The sequence below is a fragment of the Symphalangus syndactylus genome, chromosome 7 (genome assembly GCF_028878055.3).
Source record: "Symphalangus syndactylus isolate Jambi chromosome 7, NHGRI_mSymSyn1-v2.1_pri, whole genome shotgun sequence".
NCBI lineage: Eukaryota > Metazoa > Chordata > Mammalia > Primates > Hylobatidae > Symphalangus > Symphalangus syndactylus.
This window is the reverse complement of record NC_072429.2, coordinates 63,478,674-63,505,368: the sequence shown is the minus strand read 5'-3', so window position 1 is coordinate 63,505,368 and position 26,695 is coordinate 63,478,674. Positions and strand designations below refer to the sequence as shown.

The window sequence follows — 26,695 nt, the reverse complement described above, 5'->3', positions numbered from 1 at the left end:
GATACAATTCTCATATGCTCAGATTACACTTTTCCTAATTTTCTAGTTCTTAGCTATGTACTTGCTTAAGAGACCTCTAAATAAATAAGGGAAATCCAAAATTTGCCTAAGTGTCCATTATACCCAATTCAAGTCTGTGATTAAAAATATGCTAGATAATCTGAATTCAGCTCCATCCAAAGGAAAGAAAAGTAAGCACACTCTAACTACATCTCACCACTTTCCTCCTGATTCATGAAGTAAGTCCACCTTAGAGGTTACAAACTGTATCAAAATTTCTTTGAGAATACAAACTTCCCTACGTTGGGCAACGGCCTTTTAAAGCTGTTCAACTTGGGGCATATATCAATAACCATTCCAAGGTAATTAAGAATTCTGGGCCGGGCAGGGTGGGTCACGCCTGTAATCCCAGCACTTTGGGAGGCCGAGGCGGGCGGATCACCTGAGATCAGGAGTTTGAGACCAGCCCGGCCAACATGGTGAAACCCTGTCTCTATTAAAAATACAAAAAATTAGCTGGGCACGGTGGCAGGCGCCTGTAATTCCAGCTACTTGGGAGACTGAGGCAGGAGAACCGCATGAACCCAGGAGGCAGAGGTTGCAGTGAACCGGAATTATGCCACTGCACTCCATCTTGGGCAACAGAGACAGACTCCATCTCAAAAAAAAAAAAAAAAAGAAAAAGAATAAAAATAATCCTGTCTCTTGCTTGAGCAGAATGATAGAGGACATAGCAACCCTAGCCACAGTATTCACTGTAGCCTACAGAGCTAAGACAGACTGTATTTCAGGATAAAAAGAGGAAGAAATGTTTTCTTATCCAATCTTCTCAGCTGTTGTTCTTCTTCCCATTCCTTCTTTCATGTTTATGTATCCGTCCCAACTCTACTGCTACTACCACTTCTGGGGATGAATTACTAACTGATATGAGTATGTCCAATCCCTTCTTGTCTTCTCCATGGTTATTGCTTCTCAGCAACCTTTTGACCTAAATCAAGGGTGTCCAATCATTTGGTTTCCCTGGGCTACACTGGAAGAATAGCCTTGGGCCACACATAAAGATACATTAACACTAACAATAGCTGATGAGGTAAAAAATAAAATAAAATAAAATAATGTTTAAAAATTGCAAAAAAAAAATCTCATAATGTTTTAAGAAAGTTTACTAATTTGTATTGGGCTGCATTCAAACTGACCTGGGCCACAGGTTGGACAAGCTAGACCTAACGTGCCAATCTTATTGATCTTCTAAGTTTGCTCAAAACTTTCAGAGCCAGAATTCAAAACAAGACCTATCATATTCCAAAGTCTTTGCTCTTTGCACAGTACATCAACATTGCCCCAAACGATAAAATTAAAGAGTGTTTTCAACACAATAAAGATTTCTCACAAATCTAACAGGTAAATCCCCTTCAGAGATACCCTAGGGATATCCTAGAACTTTATAGATATTTGTATATCTAAGATAATTTTTCTGGGAGGCCAAGGCAGGTTGATCACTTGAGGTCAGGCATTTGAGACTAGCCTGGCCAACATGGTGAAACCCTGTCTCTACTAAACATACAAAAATTATCTGGGCGTGGTGGCACGTACCTGTAATCCCAGCTACTCTGGAGGCTGAGGCAGGAGAATCGCTTGAACCCAGGAGGTGGAGGTTGCAGTGAGCTGAGATCACGCCACTGCACTCCAGCCTGGGTGGCAGAGTAAGACTCCGTCTCAAAAATAAATAAATAAATAAATAAAATAATTTTTCTGGTCTTAAGTTCAGCTGACCTCCAAGACAGCAATATTTTAAATTGCTTAACGAAAGAGAAAAAGAGAAAAAATCAATTTAACTAAGAAACCATTTTAGTTTTAAGGAATTCTACTAATCTTTATTTTTAAACAATATTTAGAAAGTAAAAATTAACTGTATTCAAATACTTTTCTGGAAGGGTAAAGCAATCACAATTGCTCCTCTCCAGACTCTGAATCACAAGCCTGAAGATCAGAAATACTCACGCATGCGGGCAGATATATTTGATATGTGAACTTCTGATACCTGCAAAGGCTTCTGCCCATCCGTGCCTGGTGGAAAAATCATTGAATAATGCTATTAGACACTGTTTTAAATCCCAGTAAGTTAGTAGCAAAAGAGTAACTTTAAAAAATTGTGAAGATAAATGTTAAATCCTGAAAATATGTTTTTGTTTGTTTGTTTGTTTTTCTGAGATGGCATCTCGCTCTGTCGCCCAGGCTGGAGTACAGTGGAGTACTCCATCTCAAAATAAATAAATAGGTAAGTAAACAAAAATAAAAACGGCAACTTTCGCTGAGCATGGTGGCTCATGTCTATAATCCCAGCACTTTGAGAGGCTGAGGTAGGAGGACAGCTTGAGACCAGGAGTTTAAGACCAGCCTAAACAATATAGTAAGACCCATTCTACAGAAAACTTAAGAAAAAAAAATTTTTTTTAATCCAGCAACTTTAATATTATTTCTTCATGTGTACATGTTCACATAGATACATGTTCAAAGCAGAATATAGAAAAATTGAAAAACTATAAATAATCAAATCCTTCTAGCCAGGAATAAACAGTTAATTTTCTGATGCATTTCCTTCTGATTTTTCCCATGCATGTCAATTAAAGAATAGATGCACATTTCACAAAACAGGGATCATATTATACATATAGTTTCCTGCTTATTTACATTTGGCCATATACTTGATGCTTTTTACATATTATCTCTACTAAAGAATAAAGTACAAGTAATTTCACCCTTTCTTATATCAAACAGTCTAGATAAATGTTAATTTTTTTTTTTTTTTTTTTGAGACAGAGTCCTGCTCTGTTGCCCAGGCTGGAGTGCAGTGGCTCGATCTCGGCTCACTGCAAGCTCCGCCTCCTGAGCTCACACTATTCTCCTGCCTCAGCCTCCCGAGTAGGTGCCCACCAACACGCCTGGCTAAATTTTTTTTTGTATTTTTAGTAGAGACGGGGTTTCACTGTGTTAGCCAGGATGGTCTTGATCTCCTGACCTTGTGATCCCCCTGCCTCAGCCTCCCAAAGTGCTGGGATTACAGGCGTGAGCCACCGTGCCCAGCCCCGTTAAATACTTTTCTATTAACTATTTTTCTGTTTCAACCCACCTCCCCTAAAGTGTTAAAGACATAAATAGATTAGTAACAACAGTATTAACTGCAATACTTACATAACATTAACTATAACCAGGATATTGTATAGGAGTTTTGTGTGTATGCACATGTGTATATGTGTAAATAGCTATGTTAAAGACTTTTTTCTGAAAACTATAAAACATATTAAGAAATTAAAGAAAATCTATATAAATGGAAGGATATCCCACTTTCATGGACTGTGAGATATAATATTTTAAAGACGGCAGTACTCTCAAATTGATCTATGGAGTCAATGCAATCTTTATCAGAATACCACCTGACTTTGCACATATTAGAACTCAATCTAAAATCTGTATGGAAACTCAAGAGACCCAGAATAACAACAACAACAAAAATCTTGAAAAAGAACAAAATTAGAGGACTCGCACTTCTTAATCTCAAAAATTCCTACCAAGTAACATTCAGAAAGACTAGTACTAGAGTACAGACAGACATATAAATCAACCGAAAATCCAGAAATAAAACCTCACATTTACAGTCAACTTATTTCTGAAACAAATCAACAGGGAAGGAATAGTCTTTTTAACAAAAGTAGCTGGGACAAGTGGATATCCACATGTAATACAAAGAAGTTGAACTGCTACCTCATACCATATGTAAACACTGACCAAAGACCTAAATGTAAGAGATAAAACTATAAAGCTAGAAGAAAACATACATACATCTTTGTGACCTCAGATCTGGCAATTTCTTAGATATAACATCAAAAGCACACACACAAAAAATAGATAAATTAGAAATCATCAAAATTAACCGTTGTGTTTCAAAGGACACTATGAAGAAAATGAAAAGACAACTTACATAATGGGAAAAATGTTTGCAAATCACATCTAATTAAGTGTCTAGTATCCATAATAAAAAAAACTTGCAACTCACAAACAAAAAGACAACCCAATTAAAAAATATGCAAAAGAATTGAAGAGATGTTTGTCCAAAGAAGATATACAAATGGCCAAAAAGCACAGGAAAAGATGCTGAACATCATTAGTCATTAAGGAAACATAAATCAAAGCACAATGATACATCACTTCATACTCACTAGGATGGCTATCAATATAATGATGAGAGGAATAAATTCTGGTGTTCTGTAGCACTGTGGAGTGAATATGGTTAACTACAATTCAGTGTATATTTTCAAAATGCTAGAAGAAAGGATGTTGAATGTTCACAATGCAAAGAAACGATAAATGTTTGAGGTGATGGATATGCTAATTACCCTGATTTGATCCTTACATGTTGTATACATGTATCAAAATATATCACTCAGTATCCCATAAATAAGAACAATTATGTATCAACTAAAAGTAAAAGGAAAAGAAAAAATACTTTTAAAAAAACTTTGGCCAGGCATGGTGGCTCATGCCTGTAATCCCAGCACTTTGGGAGGCCAAGGCGGGCAGATTCCTTGAGTCCCCAGGAGTTCAAGACCTGCTTGGCCAACGTGGTGAAACCCCGTCTCTACTAAACCAACGAAAATTAGCTGGGCGTGGTGAGCACCTGTAGTCCCAGCTACTCAGAAGATGAGGCCGGAGAATTACTTGAACCCGGGAGGCAGAGGTTGCAATGAGCTGAGATTGTGACACTGCACTCCAGCCCGGGCGACAGAGTGAGACTCTGTCTCATTAAAAAAAAAAAAAAGGAATATACTAAATGTCATGAATTGTTCACATTAAAAGGGTTAGTTTTATGTCATGTGAATTTTACCTCAAATTAAACAAAAAAGACATCTCAATAAAAGATAGGCAAAAGACTTGAATAGACATTTCTCCAAAGACAAATGAATGGTTAACACACCATGAAAAGATGCTCAACATCATTAGTGATTAGAAAATGCAAACCAAAACCACTGTGAGATACCACTTCATACCCAGCGGAATGGCTATCGTAAAAATGACAAATAATAGCCAAGTGTTAAACGGTATGGTGAGAAATCAGAACCCTCATACACTGTTGGTAGAAATGTAAATGGTGTGGCGACTTTAGAAAACCTTTAGGTTCTCAAAAGGATAAATATGAAGTTACCATATCCAGCAATTCTATTCCTAGGTCTATACCGAAGAATAGTGAAAAAATATGTCCAGTACAGATGTGGTGGCTCATGCCTGTAAACCTAGCTACTCGGGAGGCTGAGGCAGGAGAAGTGCTGGAACCCGGGAGGCGGAAGTTGCAGTGAGCCAAGATCGTGCCACCGCACTCCAGCCTGGGCAACAAGAGTGAAACTCCACTCCGTCTCAAAACATAAACAGAAACAAAAACACAACAAAAAACTTGTACACAAATGTTCTTTTTTAGCAGTATTACTCAACTCCAAGGTGCAAACAACCCAAATGTCCATCAAATGACAGATGAATAAACAAAATGAGGCTGGGCGTGGTGGCTCATGTGGTAATCCCAGCACTTTGGGGAGGCCAAGGCTGGCAGATCACCTGAGGTCAGGGGTTCGAGACCAGCCTGGTCAACATGATGAAACCTCTCTCTACCAAAAATACAAAAATTAGCCAGGCTTGGTGGTGCATGCCTGTAGTACCAGCGACTTGGGAGACTGAGGTAGAAGAATCACTCAAACCCGGGAGGAGGAGGTTGCAGTGAGCTGAGAAAGCACCACTGCACTCCAGCCTGGGCGACAGAGCGAGACTCCATCTCAAATAAAGAAAAAAATAAAATAAAATAAAATGAGGCATAGCCATACAACGGAGTAAGTACGATTCAACAATGAGAAGGAAGTACTGACATGCTATAGCATGGATGAGCCTTGAAAACAATGTTAAGTGAAAGAAGCCAGTTACAATAGAACACAAATGAAAGAGTACAGGGTTTCTTTTTGAGGCAATGAAAATGTTCTAAAATTGACTGTGGTGATGGTTGCATAACTTACGGTGAATACATCTAAAACCATCGAATTACACACTTTAAACGAGTGAATTGTGTGGTATATGAATTATATGTCAATAAAACTGGTACCAAAAATAAAGACAAAGAATGCATGACTGGACCCAGTCATGAGGAACCATTAGACTCAAGTTGAAGAGTCATTCTACAGAATATGCAGAACTGAAGGCTGTGGCTGTATGCTTTAAAACTGTAAAGGAAATGAAAGAAGAACTGATAAAACAGCTTCAGATTCAAGACATGACAGCTCAAATGAACACATACTCCTGGAAAGGATCTCAGGCCAGGAAGGAAACGGACACAGTTGAGAAAGCTGGCAAAACTTCAATGGAGTCTGTGGACTGGATATAGTGTTTAATCAATGCTCATCTCCTGATTTGGAGTGTTGTATGTTGCTTATGTACAGGTATCCTTGTGCATGGGAAATACACATGAGAGTATTTAGAGGTAATGGGGAATCATGTTTGCAGGTTTATCTCAAGAGTTAAAAAAAGACTCATCTATATATACATACATATATATACAGGGTGGGGGCGTGGACAAGCACACATAGGACTGAGTGCACACACAATGGAACACACGCAGTAAAAGATGAACCAAGGAAGCTCCATGAGAGCAATATGAGATTTTTTTGTACAAAAAGCACACATTTTATTTTAAAAGTGTGAGTTACAATTGCCACAAAAAGAATAAAATATCTTGGAATACAGCTAACCAGGGAGGTGAAAGATCTCTACAAGAATTACAAAACGCTGCTCAAAGAAATCAGAGATGACGCAAACAAGTGGAAATGCATTCCATGCACATGGACAGGAAGAATCAATATTGTTAAATGGCCATACTGCCCAAAGCAATTTACAGATTCAATGCTATTCCTATCAAACTACCAATGACATTCTTCACGGAATTAGGAAAAAATGTTTTAAAATTCACATGGAACCAAAAAAAGAGCCCAAACAGACAAGGCAATCCTAAGCAAAAAGAACAAAGCTGGAGGCATCATGTTACCGGACTTCAAACTATACTACAGAGGTACAATAACCAAAACATCATGGTACTGGTACAAAAACAGACACATAGACCAATGAAACAGAATAGACAGCACAGAAATAAGGTCACGCACCTACAACTATTTGATACTCAACAAAGCTGACAAAAACAAGCAATGGGAAAAAGGACTCCCCAGTCAATAAAAAGTGCCAGGATAACTGGGTGACCATATGCAGATGATAGAAACTGGATCCCCACCTTACACCATATACAAAAATCAACTCAAGATAGATTCAAAACTTAAATGTAAAACCTCTAACTATAAAAACCCGAAAGACAACCTAGGAAATACCATTTTAGACATAGGACTTGTCTAAGATTTCATGATGAAGACGCCAAAGCAAATGCAACAAAAACAAAAATTGACAAATGAGATCTAATTAAACTAAGGAGCTACTGCACAGCAAAAGAAACTATCAACAGAGAGTAAACAAACATCCTGCAGATGGAAGAAAACATATGCAAACTATGCATCCAACAAAGGTCTAATATCCAGAATCTATAAGGAACTTAAACTTACAAGTAAAAAACAAACAACCTAGCTGTTCTGTGGTGTAGCCATTCTTTTATTCCTTTACTTTCTCAATAAACTTGCTTCCACTTTACTGTTAAAAAAAAAAAAAAAATCAAATAACCCCATTGAAAAGTGGACAAAAAACATGAACAGGCACAAAAGACAGGCTGGGCGTGGTTGTGGCTCACGCCTGTAATCCCAGCACTTTGGGTAGCTGAGACGGGTGGATCACTTGAGGTCAGGAGTTCGAGACCAACCTGGCCAACATAGTGAAACCCCATCTCTACTAAAAATACAAAAAATTAGCCGAGCATAGTGGTGCATGCCTGTAGTCCCAGCTACTCAGGAGGCTGAGGCAGGAGAATTGCTTGAACCCAGGTGGAGGGTGCAGTGAGCAGAGATCGCACCACTGCACTCCAGCTTGGCGACAGAGCAAGACTGAATAAAAAAAAAAAAAAAAAAAGACAACAAGCATATGAAAAAATGCTCGAGATCATTAATGATTAGAGAAATGCAAATCAAAACCACAACAAAATACCATCTCACAGCAGGCAGAATGGCTATCATTAAAAAGTCAAAAAAGGTCGTTAAGGGTTGGGCCATCAGGAACTTGCGTGTCCATCTCAGGGAGACCTGGCCTTCAGAGATGACAGCATTCAGCCCCAGGAGGAGCCTGCAATTCGTCCTCGGTCTTCCCAACTTGTGCCGCCCATGGAGATACAGGACAGTAAGGAGCTAAACAGAACCTGCTGTGTGAATGGGGGAACCTGCATGCTGGGGTCCTTTTGTGCCTGCCCCCTCTCTACAGACGGTACTGTGAGCACGATGTGTGCAAAGAGAACTGTGGGTCTGTGCCCCATGACACCTGGCTGCCCAAGAAGTGTTCCATTTGTAAATGCTGGCACGGCCAGCTCCGCTGCTTTCCTCAGGCATTTATCTACCTGGCTGTGATGGCCTTGTGATGCATGGCATCTCATGGCTTCCAGGACTCCAGAACTACCAGCATCTACACTGCCACTTCTATGCTAGCTGGCATCTGCTTTTCTATACAAAGTTACTATTAATCGACTCTGACCTATTTACAGAAATATGATTTTAGATATCATGCAAATTTCATAACCAGTAAAGGCTGCTGCTACAATGTCCTAACTGAAAGATGATCATTTGTTAGTTGCCTTAAAATAATGAATACATTTCCAAAATGGTCTCCAACATTTCCTTATAGTACCAACTACTTCTTACCTCTTTGCCCTGCCCTCCCCCAAAAACCTACTTCGTTTTTCAAAAGTCAGCCATATCTCCATTGTGCCCAAGTCCAGTGTTTCTTGATACATGTAATTCTACCAAAGTCTTCTTAATATGTTCTTTTAAACAATTGAATTATATCTTCAGATTATTAGAGACTACTCCTAATATGGACCTTAGGATACAGTTTTGAGTAGAGTTGATCAAAATCAAATAAAATAGTCTTTTTAAAAGGAAAGAAAGCAGCCGGGTGCGGTGGCTCACGCTTGTAATCCCAGCACTTTGGGAGGCCGAGGTGGGCGGATCACGAGGTCAGGAGATCAAGACCACCCTGGCTAACATGGTGAAACCCCGTCTCTACTAAAAATACAAAAATTAGCTGGGTGTTGTGGCGGGTGCCTGTAGTCCCAGCTACTCGGGAGGCTGAGGTAGGAGAATGGCGGGAACCTAGGAGGCAGAGCTTGCAGTGAGCCAAGATCGTGCCACTGCACTCTAGCCTGGGCGACAGAGCCTTTAATAGTCATAGATTTAAAAGACTGTTTCTTTACCATCCCCTTAGCTGAGCAAGACTGTGAACGGTTTACATTTACAATTCCTGCAGTAAACAACCTGCAGCCTGCTAAGCGTTCTTCATATGTGGTTCAGTCCACACAGTTAACTGAAAATGCTCAGTTACGATTTCATACAGATGAACAACTGATGACTTTATTTACTCAACTGCAAACAGCAGTTAAGAGTAGAATGCATTCTTTTTACATCACCCACATTAGGGCTCATATACCTTTTCCAGGACCTTTGAAAGGAATCAAATGGCTGATCACCTAGTTGCTAATGCAATTATTTAATGCTAGACACTTTCACAATTTAACCCATGTTAATGCCTCTGGTCTCAAACGCAGATACAGCATTACCTGGAAAGAAGTTAAAGCTATTATCTAGCGATGCCCAACTTACCAAATGGTACATTCCTCATCTTTTACAGGAGGAGCTGATCCTCGAGGATTGGAACCTAATTCTCTGACAAATGGATGTCACACATGTTCCCTCGTTTGGGAGTCTAGCTTATGTACATGTATGTGTGGACACCTTTTCTCACTTTCTCTGGGCTACATGCCAATCAGGAGAGTCTTCTGCCTGTGTTAAACATCATCTTTTGCAGTGTTTTGCGGTGATGGGCATTCCAACTTCTATTAAAACAGATAATGCCCCAGGCTATACTAGCCAAGCTCTAGCTACATTTTTCTCTATATGGAATATTAAACATGTTACTGGTATCCCATAGAATTCTCAAGGACAAGCTATAGTGGAAAGAATGAATCTCTCCCTACAACAGCAGTTGCAAAAGCAGAGAGGAAGAGACAAAGAATATGGAATCCCACAGATGCAACTGAACCTAGCATTACTAACTTTAAATTTTTTGAGCCTGCCCAAAGGCCAGATGTTATCAGCAGCTGAACAGCATCTGCAGAAACCAGCTGCAAAGACAGAAGCAGAACAACTGATTTGGTGGAGAGATCCGATTACAAAAAGTTGGGAAATAGGTAAAATAATAACTTGGGGTAGAGGTTATGCTTGTGTTTCTCCAGGTAAAAATCAACAGCCGATTTGGATACTATCAAGACACCTAAAACCTTATCAGATGAGCCAGATGCCGAGGAAGAGACTCCGGGAGGATCCCGAGGGCCCCCCGGTTACAGACATGTCGAGACTGACGCTGAGGAGGATCCCAACTGTCATGAGCAACAACCGTTGAACACAGCCACCCACCTGGGGACAGATCAAGAAGCTGTCACAGATGGCGGAAGAAAACCTGAGGAATGTGGGACGACCAGCCACAATGAGTAATTTAGCTATGATAGTGGTTAGCACCACTGCCGTGAGTATTCCTTCAATAAGGGCTGACACAGAGAACAATTATACTTATTAGGCATATTCATCAATCTTGGCTGGCAATAATGCCTGGATGTAATCACTCTGACACAGTTACACATGCTTTCTGATCTCAGTATTTACTATAATAAATGTGCTCCTATTATTGAGGCATACTACCCTCAAAAACCTATTTGTAAGAAGGATTGGACCCGGCCAGAAATAATGAACATACTTGTTGAGGAAGATTGCACTGCAGAACAGGCAGAGGTGCTGCACAACGATTCCTATGGAATCATTATTGATTGGTCCCCTAAGGGGATGTTTAGCTTGAATTGCACCTCTCAGTCTGCGTGCCACGGTCACACTATGTTCAGATGATCTGAACAAAACGGTCAGATAGTAGAAATGATAAGAAGTATGGCAAGACTTCCTATTATCTGGAACCACAGCAGTATAATGGCACCTCAACCTCAAATGATATGGCCTGCTCTAGGAGCTTAACATAAGGATTTGTGGAAACTATTAAATGCTCTTAATAAGATCAAAATTTGGTAAAGAATAAAAAAGCATCTAGAAGGACACTCTACAAACTTGTCTTTGGATATTGCAAAATTAAAAGAACAAATATTTAAAGCATCCCAGGCACACCTTACCTTAATGCCCGGAACTGGAGTGCTTAAAGGAGCTGCAGACAAATTAGCAGTTAGTAACCCATTAAAATGGATAAAAACACTTGGAAGCTCTGTGATTTCAATGATGATTGTGTTTTTAATCTATGTTATTTGTCTTTGTATAGTCTGCAGATGCAGATCCTGACTCCTGCGAGAAGTAGCTCACCATGACAAAGCTGCCTCTGCTTTTATCTCTTTGCAAATCAAAGAAGGGAGACAAGTTGGGAGCAAGCCCCCTGAAATCTGGCCATAAACTGGCCCCAAAACTGGCCATAAACAAAATCTCTGCAGCACTGTAACATGTTCATAATGGCCCTAACGCTCATGCTAGAAGGTTGTGGGGTTACTGGAATGAGGGCAAGGAACACCTGGCCCGCCCAGGGCGGAAAACCGCTTAAAGGCATTCTTAAGCCACAAACAAGAGCATGAGCTCTTGTTTGTGCCTCAAGGACATGCTCCTGCCGCAGTTAACTAGCCCAACTTATTCCTTTAATTCGGCCCATCCCTTCATTTCCCATAAGGGATACTTTTAGTTAATTTAATACCTATAGAAACAATGCTAATGACTGGCTTGCTGTTAATAAATACGTGGGTAAATCTCTGTTTGGGGCTCTCAGCTCTGAAGGCTGTGGGACCCCTGATTTCCCACTTCACACCTCTATATTTCTGTGTGTGTCTTTAATTCCCCTAGCGCCGCTTGGTTAGGGTCTCCCCGACAGAGCTGGTCTCGGCAGTTCTCCCATAGAGACACATGCATACATATGTTCATTGTATTGCTATTCACAACAGCATTAAATCAACCTAGATACCCATCAGCAGCAAACGGGATAAAGAAAATATGGTACATATACACCATGAAATGTTACGCAGCCATTAAAAAAAGAACGAGACCATGTACTTCGCAGCAACATGGATGGAATTGGAGGCCATTATCCTAAGGAAACCATCACAGGAACAGAAAACTAAATACCACATGTTCTCACTTGTAAGTAGGAGCTAAATAACAAGAACACATGGATACTAGGAGAGGAACAACAGACACTGGGGCCTACTTGATGGTGGAGGGTGGAAGGAGGGAAAGGATCAGAAAAAAGACCTATCAGGTACTATGCTTATTACCTGGGTAACAAAATTATCTGTACATCAAACCCTCAAAACATGCAGTTTACCTTACAGATGTCCTCCTGAATCTAAATACAAGTTACAAAGTAAAAAATAAAAAAGTTGTCTGGGCACGGTGACTCATGCCTGTAATCCCAGCACTTTGGGAGGCCGAGACAGACAGATCACTTGAGGTCAGGAGATACAGACCAGCCTGGCCAGCATGGCGAAACCCCGTCTCTACTAAAAAAAAATAAATAAAAATAAAAAAGTTTATTCTTCTGAAAATAAAAGGAATAGATTTATGAGATAATAATAAAGTGTATGTTCCAACTTTTAAAAAGAGCTGGACACAGAAGATATACATATAATACCATTTATCTGAAGGTCAGGAACAGGCAAAACTATGGTATAGTAATAGAAGTCAGAATAATGGTCGCCTCTGGGATGGGAGGGTACTAACTCCAGGGGAATGAAAAATACTCCTGGGGAGCTGGAAATGTTCTCTGTCTTCATCAGGTTGAAGGTTTCATGGGTGTAAGTAAAAAATTTATCCAGCTAAACATTTATTTTTTATTTTTTTGAGATAGAGTCTTACTCTGTCACCGAGGCTGGAGTGCAGTGACACGATCTCAGCTCACTGCAACCTTTACCTCCTAGGTTCAAGCAATTCTCGTGCCTTAGCCTACTGAGTAGCTGGGATTACAGGCGTGCACCACCACGCCCCGCTAATTTTTTGTATTTTTAGTAGAGATGGGGTTTTGCTATGTTGGCCAGGCTGGTCTCGAACTCCTGACCTCAAGTGATCCGCCCTCCTCAGCCTCCCAAAGTGCCAGGATTACAAGTGTGAGCCACCGCACCCAGCCCGGCTGAACATTTAAGATTTGCATACTTGATTATATCATAATCCAATACAATTTTCAAAATAATTTTCAAAAATAGCAAATCCAACTCAAAAAAGTTCTTACACCAAACCAATCTGAGTTTAGAACTGCGTAACAGTTGCAAAGCAAAGCGACTGATAAATTCTCTACCCACCAGACTCAACTACTAAAGTATACATTGTCCTCAATTTACAACAGTTAGACTTAAGATTTTTCAACTTCACAATGGCACAAAAGCAAAACACATCAGTACGCTGCTCGACTTTTCAGCTCTGCCAGATGTAACCCCATTGTAAGCCAAGGCGCATCTATATTCAGCTAAGGGTCACCAGATTTGGCTGAGTGTGGCCTTTTCCGTCATGCTGCTCATTGCTGATCTAGACTTAACTTTGGGATAAGCAGGAAGAGAGCGATAAAGTTGAGGGAAATGAGCTGTTTGCCCTGAGGTAAGTCTGAAAACATTTGGGAAATCATTTTGAGACAAGATTATAGATTCTGTAGATAGAAACACCTTCTACCATCTGCTAAGAGAAATGTAAGTTATGAGCTATATCAATTGATTCAAGTACATATTACAGGTCTATACAAGTCTATGTTCAACAACTCCCCCCACCTTTTTTTTTACTTTTTATGTTTAACACTTTATTACAAGCTATTCACTTGAATTTGACATACTATTTCAATGTACGTATTTTCAGCGTTAACAGCCACTAAGTTTTCTTCTTTTTTTTTTTTTTTGAGACAGTTTTGCTCTGTCGCCCAGGCTGGAGTGCAGGGATGGCTCACTGCAACCTCTGACTCCCGAGTCCAAGCGATTCTCGTGCCTTAGCCTCCTGAGTAGTTGGGATACAGGTGCCCACCACCAAGGCTGGCTAATTTTTCTTGTATTTTCAATAGAGATGGGGTTTCACCATGTTGGCGAGGCTGGTCTTGAACTCCTGACCTCAAGTGATCCACCTACATCAGCCTCCCAAAGTGCTGGGATTACAGGCGTAAGCCACCGCGCCTGGCCAGTTTTCTGTCTGATAATTTCAGTACCATTAGGAATAAACTTAACGTGCATAGTTAGCTTTGCAAATAGATTTTAATGTGTATAATAAGCAGTATTTTGCAGCAATAATAAATACCTGGCATACGGGCTACCATTCCTAGATCGTGGGCCCAGAGTAGACATTATCAAGCAATTAAGACACTCTTTGTCACAGAGCCTTGACCAACAAAGGTATCCAAGCAGCATGTAAGATAAAAAACTAGACTGGGTGCAGTGGCTCAAGCCTTTGACCCCAGCAATTTGGGAGGTTGAGTTGGGCGGATCATTTGAGTCCAGGAGATCGAGACCAGCCTGGGCAATGTGGCGAAACCCCCATATCTACTGAGAATACAAAATTAGCTGGGAGCGCTCCTGCAGTCTCAGCTGCTCGGGAGACTGAGGTGGGAGGATCACTTGAGCCTGGGAGGTGGAGGGTGTGGTAAGCGGAGATCACATCACTGCACTCCAGCCTGGGCAACAGAGTGAGACCTGGTCTCCCCTGAAATAAATAAATAAATAAATAAATAAATAAATAAAATATAAAACCTGTCTGTTATCTCTGCAAAAGATAACAGTATAACCACATTATAAAGTGTTTTCCATGGTTATTGCCAATGCTGATTTTCTGTAAGCTTTTTCTATTTCTATTTCAATTTCTAAGTATATCGTTACTATATTGTCTATTTCAGGATTTGTGCTAATGACCTCAGGGATAACTAAATAAGCTTTAAACATTACAGTATTATTTCAGCTAATTATAGCTTTGGGAATACACAGCCACTTAAAAAAAATCACACATAAAATAATCTTCAGGCTGGGCGTGGTGGCTCACACCTGTAACCCCACCACTTTGGGAAGCTGAGGTGGGTGGATCACTTGACCTTAGGAGTTCAAGACCAGCCTGGGCAACAACAGCAAAATCCTGTCTCTACAAAAATTAGCAAAGTGTGGTGGCACGCGCCTGTCGTCCAAGCTACTCGGGAAACTGAGGTGGGAGTTGTACTGGGCCATGAGCGTACTATGCCACTGCACTCCAGCCTGGGCAACAAAGCAAGACTCTGTCTCAAAACACAGTAGTAACAATCTTCCACCTATTTATTAGAATCCAAAATAAAATAAAGCTTCAATTATGTTCCTCAAAAGATTACTACATATAATAAAAGCTTGACCTATATCATGGCTGGCTAAGGCAGATGACAGCCTTATTCCTTTATGTTTCACACTTACAAAGTATATTGAGAAGTAAATATGTAAATTGATGGTGACTACAGAAACAGAATAAAAAATGTAAATATATTTATTTATTACGTTTTTTGAGACGGAGCCTCTCTCTGTTGCCCAGGCTGGAGTGCAGTGGGGTGATCTCGGCTCACTGCAACCTCCACCTCCTGAGTAAAGGTGATTCTCCCGCCTCAGCCTCTCGAGTAGCTGGGACTACAGGCCTGTGTCACCATACCCGACTAATTTTTGTATTTTTAGTAGAGACAAGGTTTCACTATGTTGGCCAGACTGGTCTCAAACTCCTGACCTCAAGAGATCCGCCTGCCTTGGCCTCCCAAAGTGTTGGGATTACAGGCGTAAGCCACTGTGCCAGGCCAAAAATTTAAATTTAACATGAATTTTAGAATTGTTATTAATAGAATAAAACATTGGCTATTTTCTCCACACCAAAGAACTCTATACCACTGGCTTTTTGAATACTTATGATCTTTTGTATGTATTAGACATTTGCCAAAGAAGAAAAATGCTGGAGTTCACACAGAAAAGTACAAGAGCTTTAAGGTATGGGCTTTGTAGTTCAAAGGCCTTTTGCTGTACTCACTAGTTTCTAGCCCTGTCTGGAGTAACAGGCTGTTGAAGGGTTGCCTCTCAATTATTAACCCCAAATATACAGACAATGCAACAATATTTCACAGTAAATTTTGACTATTCGTGGTTCTGCCCCTATCTGTGCTCAAAATTGTAATTCTATAATTATTAATATTATTCATTTATATTTTGTGCTACTTCTCTTAACTGTGTTTATGTCTTAACCACATAGACCCTTGTTTCCCCTACTATATACACAGTTTTTGGCCAGCAGCTCTCGTCCAATGAAAGAGCTCAAGAAAATGCCTTTTTTAAATAACAGAAGACACGTTGAAGAAAAAAAAAAAAAAACTGGAAGATTATTTTATTTTGAAACACAGTCTTGCTCTGTCACCCAGGATGGAGTGCAGCCTGTAATCTCTTCACTGCAACCTTCGCATCTCAGGTTTAAGCGATTCTCCTGCCTCAGCCTCCCGAGTAGCTGGGATTACAAGCGCACCACCATGACAGGGTTTCACCATGCTGGTCAGGCTGGTCTCAAACTCCTGACCTCGTGATCTGCCCACCTTGGCCTCCCAAAGTGCTGGGATTACAGGCGTGCACCACTGCGCTCAGCCTTTCTTTCCTTTTTTTTTTTGAGACAGTGTTCTGCTCTTCTGCTCTTGTTGCCCAGGCTGGAGTGCAATGGCGCGATCTTGGCTCACTGCAACCTCCGCCTCCCAGGTTCAAGTGATTCTCCTGCCTCAGCCTCCCAAGTAGCTGGGATTACAGGCTGTGCCACCACACCTGGCTAACTTTTGTATTTTTAGTAGAGACGGGGTTTTGCCATGTTGGCCAGGCTGGTCCTGAACTCCTGATCTCAGGTGATCCACCCGCCTCCACCTCCCAAAGTGCTGAGATTACAGGCATGAGCCACCGCATCTGAGGAGAGAAATTTGAAAAAAATTCTACATGCATGAAAGATAAAGATTGAGATAGACTGTATCCCCAATGAACCTGCAGCCCCGTAGGAGAAACAAGATATAAACATACCACCATACAGATCAAAAGTTAAGCACTACAAACAAGTTACAAAGAATGTCAAAACGTGGAAGAGAAGGAAAAGATTAGTTTCAGCTACGAAAATCAAAAAGAATTTATACAGCAGGAGCAGTAAGACAGAGGCCAGGTTTTCCCCACAACGCACACGCACATACATACACACCGTAGTATGTTTTATTCCTTATTACAATTAGGGGAGAAAAGACAAGAGTAGAAAACGAAAAGCATTTGGAGTGGCGCAATCAAGAACTAATCCTTTTTTCAAAAAAAGAAACAATCATTAACAGCTTAGCTCCTATTTGTTATGAGACTATATTGTATCTACAGTTTTAGAATGTACTTTTTTTTTGGTAGAGACAGGATCTCACTATGTTGCCCAGGCTGGTATCGAACTCCTGGCCTCAAGTGATCCTCCTGCCTTGGCTTTCCAAAGTGTTTGAATTACAGGCGTGAGCCATTGCGCCTGCCCAGGATACACTTTTTCCACTTAAATTGCTGGAATTCTAACTTATCAAATATTCTTCTTTCTAAACATTTTGGCATTTAAATTTTTTTCACACAGATTTCTCATTGTACAGTCTTTTTTTTTTTTTTTTAAGACGGAGTCTCGCTCTCTTGCCCAGGCTAGAGTGCAGTGGCGCGACCTTGGCTCACTGCAAGCTCCGCCTCCTGGGTTCACACCATTCTCCCGCCTCAGCCTCCCGAGTAGCTGGGACTACAGGCACCCGCCACTATGCCTGGCTAATTTTTTGTATTTTTAGTAGAGATAGGGTTTCCCCATGTTAGCCAGGATGGTCACGATCTCCTGACCTCGTGATCCGCCCGCCTCCCAAAGTGCTGGGATCAGAGGCATGAGCCACCGTGCCCAGCCTCATTGTACAGTCTTATAAAATGAATGTTCGCAGACATAATTTTTTCCCTAGAAAAAATTCTTTAAAACATTTATGTCACAAAAATCTTTTAAAAAATTAGGCCTTTGCATATATACTGTTAAATTAGTCTAGAAGAATACTTTAAAATCAGAGATAGAAATTGAAGAGACTTCAGATAAAGTAGGTTAAGACCACATGGTGAAGAAATGATTGCTGTAATCTGTATTTGAATGTTAACAGGTAGCCCATAAGAACCCACAGAAAAAAATCAGATGACAAATATTATCATCTTAGGAATATTACTCTAAGCAAATACAGCTCTAACTCTCATGCAAGCTAAAAATTACAATGAAAAGCTCAATTTTTCATAGTATGAATATACAAATAGTTCCCAACTTATAATGGCTAAATTTACGATTTTTTGATTTTATGATGAATTTATCATGATGTAAAACATCTGTATATCAAAAAATATTTAACAACAGGGGTCAATAATTGTTTTCTGCAAAGGACCAAAAGAGTCAACATTTTAGGCTTTACCAGCCAGAAGGTCTCTGTTGCAACTACTGAACTCAGCCACTCTAGGATGAAAATTAACTATAGACAACATGTAAACAAAAGGATGTGGCTCTGTTCCAAAAAAACCTTATTTATGTATAATAAAATCTGAGTTTCATATACTTTTCATTTGTCACTAAGTCTTAAGTTTTTCCTAACCATTTAGAAAAAGTAAAAACAAGTAGCAGCGAGAATGCATAGGATGCAGCAAAGGCAATGCTCAAATGGAAATGTATGGCTGTAGACATCTGTGTTTAAAAATAAAGATCTCAGGCCAGGCACGGTGGCTCACGCCTGTAATCCCAGCCCTTTGGGAGGCTGAGGTGGGCAGATCACCTGAGGTCAGGAGTTCAAGACTAGCCTGACCAATGTGGTGAAACCCTGTTTCTACTAAAAATACAAAAACTAGCCCAGTGTGGCAGTGAATGCCTGTAATTCCAGCTACTTAGGAGGCTGAGGCAGAGGAATCACTTGAACCTCGGAAGCAGAGGTTGCAGTGAGTTGAGATTGCACCACTGCACTCCAGCCTGGGAGAAAAAATAAAAATAAAAAATAAATAAATATAAAAATAAAGATCTCAAATTAACAACCTAATCTTCTACCTGAAAAAAAAACCAAAACCAAAAAACTTAGTCCACTGTAAACAGAAAGAAGAAAATAATAAAAACTAGAGTGGAAATGAATGCAATAGAGGCCAGCGCAGTGGCTCACACCTGTATTCCCAGCACTTTGGGAAGCTGAGGTGGGTGGATCACTTGAGGTGAGGAAGTAAGAGACCAGCCTGGCTAACATGGCCAAACCCCACCTCTACCCAAAATACAAAAACTAGCTGGGTGTGGTGGCACGTGCCTGTAGTCCCAGCTACTCAGGAGGCTGAGACAGGAGAATTGCTTGAACCTGGGAGGCGGAGGTAGCAGTGAGCCGAGATTGAGCCACTGCACTCCAGCCCCGGCCAAAGAACGAGAGTCCATCTCAAAAAAAAGAGAGAGACCATCAACTAAAGCAAAAGTTGGTTCTTTGAAAAGATCAACAAAAATGGCAAATCTTTAGCTAGATCAACCAAGGAAAAAAAACAGAAGACTCAAATTATTACAATCAGGAATCAAAGAACAGACTACTACTAACTTGACACATAGAAAAGATTATAAAAGAATAGTATGAACAATTACATGGTAATAAATTAGATAACCTAGACTAAATAGACAAATTCTTAGAATGACACAAACTACCAAAAACGGATTCAAGAAGAAACAAAATCTGTACAGGCCTATAACAAGAAATTGAATCAGCAATCAAAAGTCTCACAGAAAAGCCCAGTACCACATGGCTTCAAGGTGAAGTCTAGCAATCCAATGTTTAAAGAATCCTTCTCCTCATCTCCCCCGCCCAAAAAAAGAAGAAACACTTACTCACTTAGAAGGCCATTGTTACTCTGACATCAAAACCAAAGGGTACAAGAAAAAAAAAAATGACAGCCAGGTGTGATGGCTCACGCTCGTAATCCCAACACTTTAGGAGGCCAAAGTGGGGGGATTGCTTGAGCCCAGGAGTTCAAGACCAGCCTGGGCAGCACAGTAAGACCCCATCTCCACAAAAAAGTGAGAAAATTAGCCAGGCATGGTGGTGTGCATCTGTGGTCCCAGATACTTGGGAGTATGGTTTGAGCCTGGAAGGTTGAGGCTGCAGTGAGCTGTGTTCACTCCACTGCACTCTAGCCTGGGTGACAGAGCGAGACCCCGTCTCAAAATGAAAATGACAGACTATCCCATAGGAATATAAATACAAAATCCTAAAAACTACCAAACCAAATCTATCGACAAATAATTACAATTATACACCATGACCAGGACAGATTTTCCCTAGAATGCAAGGGTAGTTCAACATTAAAATTTAATAAATACAATACACCATTTTACCAGAGATTGTAGCCAGAGAAACTGGCAAGATAAATGGCATCCAGACTGGAAAGGAATCAGTAAAATTCCCTCTCATGATTTTGTGAGCTGAGTATCTTATGATCTTATATACAGAAAATCCTATGAAATCTACAAAAACATCCTAAGAGCTAATGAGGTCAGCAAGATCCCAGGATATAAAAAACTTATCAAAAAGGTATATTTCTATACACTAGCAATGAACATATAAAAATGCAATAAAGACAACAATTCCATTCATCATAGTATACAAAGGAATAAAATACTCAGAGGAATAATTTAACAAAATAAGTGAAAGACTTGAAAACTGGGCAGGGCAGGGCATGGCAGCGCATGCCTGTAATCCCAGCTACCCGGGAAGCCGAGGCAGAAGAATAGCTGGAACCCAGGAGGCAGAGACTACACTGAGCTGAGATCGCGCCACTACATTCCAGCCTGGGCTACAGGGCGAAACTCTGTCTCAAACAAACAAACATAAAAATCATCAGGATGAAAAACTGTTGTGCTGCAAAACATACTACCCAAGAGGGTGCAAAGACACCCCACGCAATGGGAGACAATATTTACAAATAATGTATCTGATAGGAGTCTAGTGTCCAGACGATACAAACAATTCTTATAAATCAACAACAAAAAGGCAACCCAATTTTTAAAATGGCAAAGGATCTGAACAGAGATTTCTCCAAAGAAAATATGCAAATGGCCAATAAGGATGTTTGAAATGCTTGTTCTCTGATGCCGTAAAGAAATAGCACTTGAACATAAATTTAATTTATTTAGTAAGTCCATTTTTACTTTCTGCAGAAAGGGTACACTTGCCAGTAGCTGTGCCACGAGAGTACACCGAACAAAGAAGATACAGTCATTTATAATCTGACGAGTCCACCCTACTGCTGTGTCTGGTTTCCATTGGCTGGAACGGGACCTCACATTCTGCTGTTTGTCCCGATTGGCTTAGCAACTTAGAACTTTTTAAAAGAGGCAAAGGTAGAGGAGAACAAAGGAAGGAGGAAGTAACTTGTGGAATGCTGAGAAAGATAAAAACACTTTTAAATAAGGAAGAGGAACAGGCTACGACCTAATGCTTGCTTGGACCAGTATAAGCATGCCAGGGCAAATATTTAGGCTCAATTGTGGGAGCTAAGAACATAAAGTACATTGATTTCTTTATTACGGCTAGCAGATATTTAAGAATGTTAGCACAGGTCTTCGAATAAATTTTGCTTTTAAGAGAAGTTACTATTTATTCCTAATTAGATGGGGAGGAAAATCTTTGAAGAGGGACCTCTATTTTACTTTTTTCAAGGACATGAGATGATGCTCAACATTAACCATTAGGAAATGCAAATCAAAATCACAATGAGACACCACTTCACATACAAATGGATGGCTATAATCAAAAAGACAATAACAAGTGTTAATAAGGATGGGGAGAAATCAGAGCGCTCACACACTGCTGGCCGTTTATCTTGGCAGAAGTGTAAAAAAGTGTAGCTACTATGAAAACTGCCCTGGAGTTCTTCAAGGATTAAACATAGAGCTACCATTGACTCAGCAATTTGACTCCCAGGTATATACCCCAGAGAACTAAAAACACGTCCATACAAAGTCTTGTACACGAATGTGCAGAGTAGTATTATTCATTAGAGTCAAAACGTAGAAACAATCCAAATGTTCATTAATTGATGAATGAATTATTTTCATGTGAATTTTCTTAAGAGACAGAGTCTCACTATATTGCCCAGGCTAGACTTGAACTCCTGGCCTGAAAGGATCCTCCTGACTCAGCCTCCCAAGTAGCTGAGACTACAGGTGCATGACGCCATGCTCAGCTAATTATTTACTTGGCAATGAAAGAAAGCAGTACTGGTACATGTTACAACATAGATGAGCCTGAAAAACATTATGTTATAAAGTGAAAGAAGCCAGATGCAAAAGACCAAATATTATCTGATTCCATTTCTACGCAATATACAGAATAAGCAAATCCACAGAAACAGAAAAAGATAGTGGTTGCCAGGGAGGGGAATAAGTAGTCTGCAGATGGATGTTGGGTTTCTTTTAGGGATGTTGAACATATTCTGGAATTAAGACAGTGGTAATAGTTGAACAACTCTGTAAATATACTAACTACTGAACTGTATACTTTAAAAGAGTGAAGTTTTTGGTATGTGAATTGTATCTCAATAAGTACAGTAGTTCCCCATCAACCATAGTTTTGCTTTCTGTGGATTCAGTTACTTGCATTCAACCACCATCGAAAAACAGGTGAGTACAGAACAAGAATGTATTTTGAGAGAGAGATCACATTCACATAACTTTTATTACAGTATATTGTTATAATTATTCTATTGTTGTTGTTCACCTCTTACTTTGCCTAATTTATAAATGAAACTTTATCACAGGTATGTATGCATAGGAAAAAACATAGTACCATAGGGTTTGGTACTCTCTGTGGTTTCAGACATCCACGGCGGCGGGGGGGTGTCTTTGAAAATATGTAACAATACTAACATTAATATGTATGTATTAGAATGTATATACTAATACTGTAATAATAAGTAAGTGGCAGGCCAGAATTGAACCATGGGCCCTTGTTTGCCAACCTTTTTTTTTTTTTTTTTTTTTTTGAGATAGGGTCTCACTGTTGCGCAAGCTGGAAGTGCAATGGCATCATCTCAGCTCACTGCAGCCTCGACCTCCCAGGCTCAGGCGATCCTCCCACCTCAGCATCCTAAGTAGCTGGGATTACAGGCACACTCTACCATGGCTGGCCAATTTTTTGTATTCTTTGTAGAAAGTGGATGATACGGTTTGGCTGTGTCCCCACCAAAATCTTACCTTGAATTGTAATAATCCCCATGTGTAGAGAGATCTCCTGAAACTATTGCTATGGAATAAAAGATGAAATGCTCCTGATTATTGTAAATACAAAATTGCATGCAGGATTGCGTAAAGACAATGCCAGGTTGGACTGCCAGAACGAGCCAACAGCAAGTGATGTGCTTCCCCCGCAGAGAGCCTATGAATGGACGTGCAGTCAGGGAGGTTTCACATCACCAAGATTCCTATCCCAGAAAAGCAGATGTTCATAGCTCTGGGAATGGAATGCGACCCTTGTGGAGAGCCTATAAACGGACGCATGCGGGGGGGGGGGGGGGGGGCGCCTGTCCATATGGATAAGATAGGGCTATAAACGCCCTCATCTTGCCATGGCTCTTCTAGGCCTCTTTAGGGTTAAGACATACTCCCTTCTGAGAATTTCTGGTCTAACCAGTTGTCTAGCTTCACATCCTGTTTCTATGGATTGTTTGTAACCAGCTTTTGCTGCAACTGTTACTGCTGATTAATATTTTGCTAATCATAGGTTATGGAAAGATTGTGTTTCTGTTTTAAGGCTCTATTAGAAATTACTGACGCACACACTATATCGTAAATTCTTATCTCTGTATACTGTACTTCTACATACAAATGTACTGTACTTCTACATACAAATGTTATGTTAAAGAATTACTTCATCCCCATGTGACCATCTCACCTAATAATCAAATGACCCTAAATCCCTCACTAACCTACCCCCGCCCTCACTAAACTTAGTAATAAATGCTGGTATATCCAGTGCATTGTTGGCACCGCAGGACCAAAAGGTGGTGACCCCCCTGGACCTAGCTTTCACTATCTGGTGTGTGTCTATTATTTCTCAACCCGCCGATCCGCCTGGGAACAAAGAGAGAGCCTCGTTGCATTGTGGGCTGCTGGCCAGATCCCACAATACCCATGTGTCAAGAGTGGGACCAGGTAGAGATAACTGAATCACAGGGGTGGTTTCCCTCATGCTGTTCTCCTGAGAGTGAGTTCTCATTTGATCTGATAGTTTTATAAGGGGCCTCCCCCTTCACTCAGCTCTCATTTCTCTCTCCTGCCACCCTGTGAAGAGGTGCCTTCCACCTTTCCTGAGGCCTCCCCAGCCATGCAGAACTGTGTGTGAATTAAACCTCTTTTCTTTATAAATTACCCAGTTTCGGTAATTATTTATAGCAGCAAGAGAACTAATACACGGAGTTTTGCCATGTTGCCCAGACTGATCTCAAACTCCTAGGCTCAAGCCATCCTCCCACCTCAGCCTCCCGAAGTGCTAGGATTACAGGTGTGAGCCACCACCCTGGCTCCAACCTCCATTCTACATAAGAAATACTAAGAACCAGGCAGGGCGTGGTGGCTCATGCCTGTAATCCCAGCAATTTGGGAGGCCAAGGTGGGTAGATCACCTGAGGTCAGGAGTTTGAGACCAACCTGGCCAACACGGGGAAACCCTGTTTCTACTAAAAATACAAAAATTAGCCAGGCACAGTGGCGGGCACCCGTAATCCCAGCTACTCAGGAGACTGAGGCAGAGAATCGCTTGAACCCACGAGGCGAAGGTTTCAGTGAGCTCAGATCACACCACTGCACTCTAGCGTGGGCAACAAGAGCAAAACTGTCTCAAAAAAAGAAAAAGAAAGAAAAGGAAAGGAAAGGAAAGGAAAGGAAAGGAAAGGAAAGGAAAGGAAAGGAAAGGAAAGAAAAGAAAAGAAATACTAAGAACCCTTATATGAGAAAAAGAAATAGGAATCTTGGGTTCTAGTCCCCACTCAGCCACTATCTAAAAGTGTGGCCTCAGACAGTTCCGTCAGTCTGGTAGTTCTCAGAAGTGTGATCCCCAGACCTGTACTATCCCTATCCAATGAGAACTTGTTAGAAATGCAAATTCTGGCCAGGCACAGTGGCTCATGCCTATAATCCCAGCACTTTGGGAGGCCCAGGTGGGAAGACAGCTTGAGCCCAGGAGTTAGACTAACCTGGGCAACATACTGAGACCCTCATCTCTACAAAAACTTTAAAAAATAGCCAGGCATGGTGGCATGCAGCTGTACTCCCAGCCACTTGGGAGGCTGAACCTAGGAGGTCAAGGCTGCAGTGAGCTGTGTTCATGCCACTGCACTCCAGCTTGGGCAACAGAGTGAGAGACCCTGTCGAAGCAAGAAGGAGGAGGAGGAAAAGGAGAAGGAGGAGGAGGAGGGAGAGGCAGCGGCAGAAGAGGAGATGGAAGATGCAGAGGCGGTGGCAGAAGAGGACCCTGTCAAAGTGGGGAGGAGGAGGAGGAGGAGGAGAAAGAAGGAAGAGAAGGAGGAGGAGGAGGAGGAGGAGAAAGAAGGAAGAGAAGGAGAAGGAGGAGAAGGAGAAAGAAGGAAGAGAACGAGGAGGAAGAAAAGGTGGAGGAGGAGGAGAGGGAGAAGACGGAGGAGGAGAAGGGGAGGAGGAGGAGGACGAGGAGGAAGAAAGAAGAAGAAGAAGAGGCATGCAGACAAATTCCTGGGTCTCATTCCAGACCCACTCAATCAGAAACTGGCAGTGAGGCCCAAGAATCAAGTCTTTCAGGCAATTTTGATGCATGCTATAGTATGAGAATCATGCCTTTCTAGTTCTCAGTTTTCCCATCCATAACCAGGAGCTAGTTGTACTGGATGATTCAAAGGTCTGTACAGGTTATAAAAATCTGACTCCAACCATATTAATATAAAAAGGATGGCCAAGCTGTATCCAATTCTTTTGATAATTTTCAATGACAATGAAAAACTCAAGATTTAAGAATTCTGGCTGGGTGTAGTGGCTCACACCTGTAATGCCAGCACTTTAGGAAGCCAAGGTGGACAGACTGCTTGAGCTCAGGAGTTTGAGACCAGCCTAGGCAACATAATGAGACCGTCTCTACTTAAAAACAAAACAAAACAAAACAAAATCAGGCCCTGTGTGGTGGCATGCACCTGTCATCTCAGCTACCTGGGAGGCTGAGGTGGAAGGATTGCCTGGGCCGGGGAGATCAAGGCTGCAGTGAGCCATGACCACACCACTGCACTGCAGCCTGGGTGACAGAGCGAGACCCTGTCTCAAAAAAAATAATAATAATAATTCTACACAAAGCTTCAATTAAGCAGAATCTAATATTCAGAATCCTAGATTAATCAGAATATATTTCATTTTATTGTTAGAAAAAAGGAAAACAAAAC

The 26,695-nt window shown here is 40.9% G+C and overlaps 1 protein-coding gene and 1 pseudogene across 11 annotated transcripts in view; one reads left to right on the top strand and one right to left on the bottom strand.

Annotated features, from left to right (window-relative positions):
• Nucleotides 1-26,695, bottom strand: part of TCEA1 (transcription elongation factor A1) — a 127,051-nt gene that overhangs the window by 87,610 nt on the left and 12,746 nt on the right. For 6 of the 11 annotated variants that reach the window (XM_055286406.2, XM_055286411.2, XM_055286410.2 and 3 more), the window contains exon 3: nucleotides 2,002-2,067. The exons of 2 other annotated variants lie outside the window; for them this stretch is intronic. In XM_055286406.2, the coding sequence (XP_055142381.1) occupies nucleotides 2,002-2,067 (66 nt within the window). Of the gene's footprint in view, nucleotides 1-1,593; nucleotides 1,800-2,001; nucleotides 2,068-26,695 lie in introns of all 11 variants that reach the window. 3 more of the 11 variants (XM_063642817.1, XM_063642818.1, XM_055286409.2) reach the window with 2 other exon arrangements.
• Nucleotides 5,069-8,695, top strand: LOC129486983 (protein Cripto-like; annotated as a pseudogene).